General features: G+C 45.3%; 1 protein-coding gene across 3 annotated transcripts in view; it reads right to left on the bottom strand.

The window, feature by feature from the left end:
* The window catches only part of SIPA1L1 (signal induced proliferation associated 1 like 1), a 390,980-nt gene that overhangs the window by 3,076 nt on the left and 377,969 nt on the right, over positions 1–9,935 (bottom strand). For all 3 annotated transcript variants that reach the window (XM_055088568.1, XM_055088569.1, XM_055088570.1), the window contains 2 exons: positions 4,841–4,987; positions 2,800–2,914 (listed from right to left, as the gene is read on the bottom strand). In XM_055088568.1, coding sequence (XP_054944543.1) covers positions 2,800–2,914; positions 4,841–4,987 — 262 coding nt within the window. The remainder of the gene's footprint in view (positions 1–2,799; positions 2,915–4,840; positions 4,988–9,935) is intronic.

Here is a 9,935-nt window from a genome sequence, read left to right as displayed (position 1 = left end):
GCTGGGCCCGTGAGCCATGGCCGCTGAGCCTGCGCGTCCGGAGCCTGTGCTCTGCAACTGCAGAGGCCATCACAGTGAGAGGCCCGCGTACCACAGAAAAAAAAAAAAAAAAAGAAAATGGCAGTCAACAAAAGGTAATACAAGTGTGAACTACAGCCAATCAATGGCTTCCTTTGTTAAAGATGCTGCATCTTTGTGACAAAAGAATATAGGACAATAAGTGAAAAATGGTCTCTTTGGCAGCACAAGAAGAACTTTCTGGCAGACACAACTGTCGAACAGTGAAATGAGTATCTCTTTAGAGGCTTTAAGAAGAGGAGAGTTACTCCTCTGTGTGTGCATGTTGGCTGGGGGAGGGTTAGGGCAGGCTCTACCTTGGGGCAACTCAAGTAAGTAAAGCCCGTGGCCACTCACCCAGTGGCGACTAAGTCATTGGGCCCACGTCTTAACTTAGACTAGTTTAAATATCTTCAAATATTAAAAAAATAAGGCTACATCTTTCAGAAGCTTGTCAGTCCAACCTTAATGTCTTAAGCTCTTGTGCTATTATGATCAGCAAACTCTAAGCCCCACAATTTTCTTATTTTCTCCCATTTCATTTAAGTGCTAAAAATACCACGCCAGTGGAACACCAAAAGGAGGGGGCGTTAGTTAGAGGACGAGAAGGCCATGTAACCAGCTGGACAGATGACACAGCTCGGCAGGGGCTGAAGACCCGTCAACTCTCCTTCCCCGACTCTCCTCTACTTGAATTCAAGCTCCAAAAAGTTTCCAGGTGAGTTCTAGCCAGAAACACAACCTCAGCCTCACACAACCAAGACTCTGAAGGCTTCCATGGAGCCAACTGGCAGCTGCCTCTTTCCGGAGGTCAAGGGGAAGAGGTGGTGACTCTGAACTCTTGGCATCATGAAATAAAAGGTATTCTTTACTTTAAAAATCAAAGTTCAAGTTGGAATTCCTGACGTAAAATAAGCTGTGTCAACGTCTTCTGCTAATTCTAGGTCTACAGCAAGCCCACAGTGGCATGGAGTGTCACAAGGCTGCAAATAAAATGGAATGATAATGACCTCCTCACTTCTAAGAAAGACAGGACGACCAGTTAAAAGCTGACAGTGAATGGATTTTTTAAAAGGGAAGTGGTCAGCTGCAACCCACGTCACCTCACAAGCGGGTCAGGTTTGGATGGGTTGAAGGCCAAAGATGTGACAGAATAAGAGTGGTGTTGAACAGAAAACACTGAGGCTGGGGATGGGGGCAGGGCTGTCCTTCACAAGCCGTTGAGTCCACAGTCCCCGCTCCTGACAGGGCTGACGCAGCCACTGCAGGCTGTCGGTAACTCTCAGTGGCGTATCTTGAATTCTGTGACTGTGAGTGCACTGATATAATCTTTAAGAACATATTTAACTCCATTTGCATTTGCTCATCCACACCGAACAAAGACCTAATCATCCTCCTCATCTTAAGCTTCTACAGGTTCTACAAAGATTTAGGAACCGCTTAATAATCCTTTCTCAGGAGAACAGTCTTTGCTCACTCAGACTTCTCTTCACCCTAAAAAGGGACATTTGGGGCTCTCCCCTCGACTCTGCAATGTTTTGTGTGTGTGTGTGGTACGCGGGCCTCTCACTGTTGTGGCCTCTCCCGTCGCGGAGCACAGGCTCCGGACGCGCAGGCCCAGCGGCCACGGCTCACGGGCCCAGCCGCTCCGCGGCACGTGGGACCCTCCCGGACCGGGGCACGAACCCGCGTCCCCCGCATCGGCAGGCGGACTCCCAACCACTGCGCCACCAGGGAAGCCCCCGACTCTGCAATTTTTAAAAAAGTTCTCGACAGCCAAACTAACTGCCTCTTTCCTTCCCCAACTGTCCCCAACAATAGGATAAATGCAGCATCTGTGTTACACTCACAACAAACGATCCATTGCTCTTATACTTCCTCTTGAAGAGGGTTTCCTTACAGACTTGCTTAGAAGTCTTCAAGCACCAGTCGCCGGTATATCTGTGCAAACCTATGCCAACCTCACTCTTCCCGTTACTGGCTGTTTCTGACCAGGTTTTCTAGATACCTGGATTCTTATCCATCATCAAAAGGTTTTAAGAGATTTCAAATTGATGAAATTATTCTCCATTAAGGAGGGCTTATTACTATGTGTCCAGGCTGACTTTTGGGATGCTTTAATATATAGGAACATCACACATTTATCCAACAACCTCACCATTTGAAACTGAGGGGGAAATGGAAAAGTCAGCCTCTACATAGTTAAGAAGTTAAAAAAAAAAAAAACGCAGTAGCTGAGTTAAGGGTATGGACTCTGACTTCTACTTATTTTATATAAATCTCACCTATCCTGGTGACCCAGTTCTAATGTAGGTCTGAAGCAGAACGTTGGGAGCTGCTAAGATGCAGGCACATTTACAAGCATGACCAACTGACAGCTTCAAAACCGACAGACTCAAAAACCACACTCAAGGACTAAACGCATGGGAGTCCGAGGATATTCAGCACAAATGATTTCTCTTACCTTACCTAATAAACCCCGAGGACATAAATGTACTACGGCATTAAATAATAATGAATATTCATAATGACGACTTTTAAGCCATCGAGAACAGTTTCATGGTGTTTACAGTATTTGGTTACAAAGCATTCGAACAAAAAGTGAAGTGTCTGGCACCAGAGTGATGAGCTTCATTCAGCTGATCCATGTGGCCTCCATAGCCTCTTCCCCACACCTGCTGTCTGTCACTAGCGGAGGTGATGTGTGGTGTGGAGTGGTACCCTCGCCACTGGATGACTAACCTGCTGTAAGACTTCATCTGGGCCAGAGCCTGGTCTTCAAGCTGGTCATTGTTGGATGCAGCACTCAGAGGGCGGTGGTTTTCATCACTAGCAGCAAAGAACGAGGCTCTCTGAACTGAAACGGAGAGAAGAAACCATTCAGTATTTTGGAACTGGATCCTGGGCCCTCTCTGTGGGGGACCTCCATTTCTAAAAGAAATGGCCTACACGCACAGTCAGATCTAATCAAGGGGCAGGAATGCATCGGAAACCTTATCTCCCAACCCTTGTAGGAAAATTTTTTTACTGTTTTAGCTGGAAGAGGATAGAAACATTGTAATTTCTCTTTTAAAAACAGTTGTTGTGACTCAACTTCTATTCCAGCTTTTCCCTTGCTCATAAAAGTACCGTTCTATTGTTTCCCTGGAAACAGGCCTCATAAAAGTACCGTTCTATTGTTTCCCTGGAAACAGGCCTCGTGCCAAATTTCCAGACCGATGCTTTCCACTCAGTGACGACATAAAACGCATTAAAGAGCTAGTAAAGAGCTAGTACTAAGCTTCTTGAGGCTTCCTGAAGTATGTTTTCCCTAAGACTCCTGGCCACCTTGGTGGGCTTTAGCCTAGGCCCACACCACCTCTGTTTCAAAATACACAGACTTCAGGCTTTGAGCCAAGAAATGAAATCAAATTAAAAAAAAAAAAATCTCCCACTGAAAAAACCAAAACTTCTTTGCAGCAACATAGATGGAGAGATTGTCATACTGAGTGAAGTAAGTCAGCCAGAGAAAGACAAATATCATGTGATATCACTTATATGTGGAATCTAAAAAAAGGGTACTAATAAACTTATCTACAAAACAGAAGTAGAGTTACAGATGTAGAAAACAAACTTATGGTGACCAGGGGGTAAGGGGGGGAGGGATAAATTGGGAGACTGGGATTGACATGTACACACTACTATATATAAAACATAACTAATAAGGACCTACTGTATACACAGGGAACTCAATACTCTGTAATGGCCTATATGGGAAAAGAATCAAAAAAGGAATGGGTATATGTATAGGTAGAACTGATTCATTTTGCTGTACACCTGAAACTAACACAACATTGTAAATCAACTATACTCCAATAAAGATTAAAACAAAAAACAAAACTGTGATTTTATATGAAGGAGAGTGACCAACACATTGAAATTTACAATCAAGTTAGTCCTGGGGAATTGCCATCAGCTAAAATGGGGATCCACTGTTCACTGCTCTGTGGTTGTCTGACTTCTGAATTCCATGGCCTCGGCAATTGGCTCCCCCAAACTGGAGCCTGACTGACGAGCAACTTTCAATCCTTCCAAGTAAGGGCAATAAAACAAAAACTCAAAACCAATCATCTGCTAGCACCATCATTTTACAAAGACCATTTTAGCATCAAAAAGTCGGGAAGGGCAACCTCAGAGTCAGTCTATCCAAAAAAGACCTATGACAACCTCATGTCAACACACACAGCAATACTTTTAGTTTCTTTCTATTTCAGCAGAGCAGGTCAGCACTAGTCTAAGGGCCTGCATTTAAGGACCACTGGCTTAACGCAAGCACACAGCCAGTGGGTTGACGCAGGAACAAGGCAGGCAGAAAGCACACCTGCTACCACACACCCGAGAGATGAGTGAGAAGAGCAAAGGCAGGAGCCTGGGGCCAGGCCAAGCAGGACAAGCATCCTAACAGATCCAACTGCGCGTTGAGCAATGACGTCTTTACGACGTGATGAAAGACTGTCCCAGACGCGTGCTGTTTTCAGTCAAGTGACAGCTAGGATTCCCCTGCACTCTGCCCTTCTCAGATACAGGGAGGCGAGGCATCCGTGTGATGAATTCCTATGTAGAGGAAACACTGGGTTCCACCTGATTAAATCTGACAGTGGGGGCCCCTACCAAGTGCTCAAGAACTGTTAGCTCAGCTGGGTTCTGGCTGTGCTGGTAAAATGTGTGTGTTGTCAGTGTGTCCAGAGCACGCACACTGCCCGCGACCTCAGTGTGGCCCAGCCTGGATCATCAGCAGACTCACCCTCATATGCCTTGGCAGCATCCACCAGGTTGGACCAATCCAAATCCGCAGCAGCGTCGGGCAGGGGCATCAGGCCGGGGTCGGGCATGGGCGGCCTTTGAGTATCCTGGATGTCATTAAGGGAGCTGTCCGAGGCTGAGAACTCTCCTGCAGGAAGGGACAAGGGATAAGATGCTTCTCATGCCCACACGAGAACCACTCAAAGTTTTACCCATTTTCTGTTACCATATATTTGTCAGTCATTGGTTACCTGGAATCAGTTTCTAGTCTAACGGGCCATTAGTGGTCATTCTAAAGCTGAGTGGAACTAGGAATTGACTTCCTCCAACCTTAGTTCACTTTTGTATAACCTCCCACTGTCCCATTTCTAGTGGGGTGAGTCTTGGAAAAGTCAGTCCTGCACCGAGGCAATGTGTCTGCTTTGGCAGGAGCTGCTTGTCTACAGTGGGACCCAAGGCAGCTCCTCACGTTTCCTCGCAGAGTCGAGAGATTCAGGCTGGGGTGCAGGGACCTACTTCAAGAGAGGTGGGTTTTGCAGCCAGGCCAGGGAGGCTTGGTGATGCTTGTTTGAGGGGATAGTAAAGCTTATTTTTATCTGCACTGGAACCTGGAAACTGACTGCCCTCCATGTGGACTCCCTACCTCCCTGGGACTGGTGAGGGACATCCCTGGCTCATGTCTGTCCTGTATCCCAGGAACGGCCCACTGGTTTCTGCAGTTGGATGTATCCAGGGTGGTGTGAGAACCAAATCAGAGCACATGAAAGTGAGTGCTGGGACACCCAGCAGAGTTAACATAGGTTAACTGGTGTTGGCATCCTTCTCCTTCCCAAGGACACGCTAAGCAACTCTTGGCATCAGTTTTCTTTTTTTTGTTTTTTTTTTACTGCACATTTTATAATCTTAAGTTGTTACTTGAGAATGTAAAAATACAAGGTACGATAGACTTCAGCAGTTTTAGTTGAGTGCCAAGAATAATATAGGAAAGGAAGATAGTTGATAAATGAGTTTATAGGGTTATAATCTTAAGAGTAAAAAATCTAGAAAGACAAAAAAAAAAGGTCCACATCAAAATAACTTAAAAAAATTCAATTATGTAAACTTACGACTAAATAAATCATATTTTTAAAAGATGGTACTCAAGACTCATCACTGGTTGATTACACTTTTTTTTTTTGCTATTTTCTGTGTTGTGGAGGTATCTATATGGTGGAAACTCTATACAGTAGTGTATTTGTATACATCTCTTCCCAGTCTGCTTTCAGTGACATCACTTTGGTAACCTGAAATCAGCTGTAGTAGGAGTATATCTACACCACAATAACTGGCAAGTGCTGCAAGTCAGGGCCTTTGCCTCCTTCCAGGAGCTGACTGTTAAACGTTTACCAGCACAACAAGAATCATACTTCCCATGAGGACAAAAAGACACTGAGAGATACTCAGCTGGGAAGTGATGCAGTAAACTTTGTTCATTGGGAAGATCCTTTTGGTTTTTTTTTTTTATTCAAACAGAAAGTCACAAAAATTATAATCATCCTCGTCAGTTCACGCAGTCCCATGTAATTTTTTTTTCATCTTGATCTTTTGTTAGCACTTTTATGAATTCATCAGTTTTCCATTAGAGTTCTGAAAATGCTTATTCATTCAGTTCAGCAGTATAGTCAGTTACCAGAAACCTGTACTTGTCTTTTCCATGAATTCCTTGAAGATGAAACCCTTTTATAGGATCACTTTGGTAACCTGAAATCAGCTGTAGTAGGAGTATATCTACACCACAATAACTGGCAAGTGCTGCAAGTCAGGGCCTTTGCCTCCTTCCAGGAGCTGACTGTTAAACGTTTACCAGCACAACAAGAATCATACTTCCCATGAGGACAAAAAGACACTGAGAGATACTCAGCTGGGAAGTGATGCAGTAAACTTCGTTCATTGGGAAGATCATTTTGGTTTTTTTTTTTTTATTCAAACAGAAAGTCACAAAAATTATAATCATCCTCGTCAGTTCACTCAGTCGCAGCTAATCTCTGCTTATCCTGGAGACGGGAGCAATGGGTGAAATGAGCCCCTCTGTGCAGTGGAGGGCGCGCTGCTACCGCTCAGGTTCATATAGGTGGAGGAGAGAGGGAAACGTAGCTCAGGAAACGAAGATGCTCTCAATGGGGCAGCAGCTGGGGCAGAAACGAGAGCAGAGCATGTGCCTCCATGAGAAGGGTCACCCGCACAATGTGACTGTAACACTAAAACTCATGCAAACACAAAGCTGAAAGTGAACTTCTCAGTTAAAATCTCTAAGTGACTCTGGAAATAACTGTGTACAATGAATTTAAAAGTTTTGTCAATTATGATAGCCTATAAACCAGAGTACATTTAGTGCTTGCTTTCCCTTTCAAATTACATAAAGAACTGGTCTGAAGTGCAGCTACTAGTTATTAATGTGCTTAACATTAGCAAAATTATGAGTAAATGGAAATCAACAAATGTTGCCTGATATTAAAGGCTCAGTTGTATTTACACTTGCTCCCACTAAGGGTAAGTAGCTGGAATGATTTACAATGTTGTGTTAGTTTCTGATGTACAGCAAAGTGATTCAGTACATATATATATATATATATATTTTTTTTTTTTCTTTTTCTTTTTCAGATTCTTTGGAACAGACACTTTTATGTGTCACACACAACCCTTCTGCCCTTTTATCTCTGGGGCCCAAATTTCCACTTGGAAAAAGAAGAGGTCGCCCATTCCCCAAACACATCTCAGTATCTCAGTGGTGGTCACACCAACGAGGCCAAGGCGTAGGGATCAGCCCACCAAGGACTGCTCGGTTTAGGGTGTGGGATCACTGTGGCTGCTGCCTGACTTTTAGGAAAGCAAGAAGAGGTGATGGGAAGGAGCTGGGAGAGGGTGGCCCACTCCTTCCCTTCCTCAGTGCCAGGCCTTCAGCCCCAGGCTTCACAGGGAAGGTGTGAGGGGAGCAGATTTCCAGGCTGTTCTCTCAGTATGTGAGCTTCCAGAAGGCAGGGCCTACTGTGACATGACACATGCAGACAGGCTTTCACAGAGGGTTTATTTTTATCCCTATAAAGGTTAAAAAAAAAAGGGGAAGTGAAAGAAACATTCAAGGTAGGCAGGAAGTTGTAAGAGGAATGGAGTGCAGGGAGAGTGGTCCTAATGCAGGGAGAGAAGGGGAGAAAAAAAGGCTACTATTTAGGGCACAACTAGGAGGTGGTTTCTAGAGTCCAGATGGTAAAAAGTGGTCATTTCATGTGTCAACTATGGTTCATAGACGGTGACCTTTCACAGCAAAGAGAAATCAGGTTCAAGCCATAGTTGGACCTCTTATAAAGAGGGAGGAGGGGGAAGCTGATGTGATTCTTGAGTGATGTCTGCCACGGGAGAAGGGAACTGTGTAGGAAGCAGGATGGAGATGATGGAGGAACAGTCATGGGAGTGGGCTGAAAGCTCAGAAAAAATGCAGGGAGAAAGCAAACTAGGAAGGCAGGAGATTTAAAGAAAACACTGCTTCAGAGAAAAAGCAGAAGGAAAAGAAATTGGGTATAAATGGACATAGAGAGATAAAGCTGCAGAATTCCCTGAAGGAAAAAGGGCAGAAGGGAGGTGGGGTTACAGCCATATGTATAATAAGCAGGCACACAGTTTCCATAATAGGTATCTGCTGTGCTGGGCGATAGTGGGAGGGTAGGTGCAGAACCCTGGAATGGAGTTGGATAGAGGAGAAAGAAAAAAAGCAATTTTTTTAAAGTCCCCGTATATGGCCCTTAATAAAACTGGGATCAAGTAAGGTGCTGGAGGAACAAGGTATTTATGAATCAAAAGGAAGAATACGGAGGTGCCCGTCATCAATAAGCCTTTTCCTAAATAATACTCACTCACTCACGGAATGAATGAGTCAACAAGTGAGTGGCCGACAGCACAGCTAATATTCTCACAGCTGAGAAAGACAGAACAATGGTGTGGCTCAGGGAAGCCAGTGGATAAAACTCTCTAAGAAATAACTAATCTGGTGTTAGCCAAATTTGCCCAATCCTAACAGCAGCTGGGATGTTTGGTAAAAATACAATACAAACCACACTTTTGTATTCAAATTCAGCGGGTCTTGGGTGAGGTCTGGAAATCTCTATGTTTAACAAGCATCCCAAAGGAGAGCTTTTACCACATCAGGTGCCCCAGTTTTGTGGCTGCTGCAGTGGCTGCCCCTTGATTGTCTGGCTCTGGAGCCCAAGAGGAGCTCATGTTTCTGGGTCCCACGGGACTCTAACACCCGAAGAGGCAGTTCTTGGCAGGCTACCATCCCCCCAGGGCACTGCCAGGCAGCAGACTGAAACACACCCCAGTCTTTCTGTGAAAGAGTCCTATTCGCTTGTCCTGGAGCTTTGGCCACAGGCATAGCCTTCTGTTTTGGCACATTTAGAGGCCTACAAGGTGCTCTCAGGGAACAGAGGCCAGTGGACGCAATCTTTGTGTTCTCCACCTGCCTCACTCCAGCTCATAGGCATCTCCAGAAAGGCGCTTATACATATATCTGGTGCCCCAGTACTTACGACTGCCAGCCGGCAGACGCCTCCAGGTCACTGGTGGTGGTGGTGGTGGTGGGGTGGTGCTTATACTTGTGGTCCCATAGGACCACAAGTGCCTATTTTAAAAGCTGCTGCCTGAAATTCCGGTTTCCAATCTAAGTGATGACTGAGATCTAAGTGATGACTGAGATCCATCCCTTGGAGACACTGACAGGTCTTGTCACACCCTCAGCTACTGGAGGCTCTTAAAAATAAACTAGGCTGGAGAGCAGGCAAGATGGCGGAAGAGTAAGACGCGGAGATCACCTTCCTCCTCACAGATACATCAGAAATACAGCTACACGTGGAACTTCTCCTATAGAACACCCACCGAACGCTGGCAGAAGACCTCAGACCCCACAAAAGGCAAGAAACCCCCCACGTACCTGGGTAGGCAAAAGAAAAAAAGAATAAACAGAGACAAAGAATAGGGACGGGACCTGCACCAGTGGGAGGGAGCCGTGAAGGAGGAAAGGTTCCCACACCCTAGAAGCCCCTTCGCGGGCGGAGACTGCGGGTGGC

The sequence above is a fragment of the Physeter macrocephalus genome, chromosome 11, assembly GCF_002837175.3.
Source record: "Physeter macrocephalus isolate SW-GA chromosome 11, ASM283717v5, whole genome shotgun sequence".
In the NCBI taxonomy this organism is placed as follows: domain Eukaryota; kingdom Metazoa; phylum Chordata; class Mammalia; order Artiodactyla; family Physeteridae; genus Physeter; species Physeter macrocephalus.
Note: the sequence above shows the minus strand (reverse complement) of the source record. Positions and strands in the feature narration are given on the sequence as shown.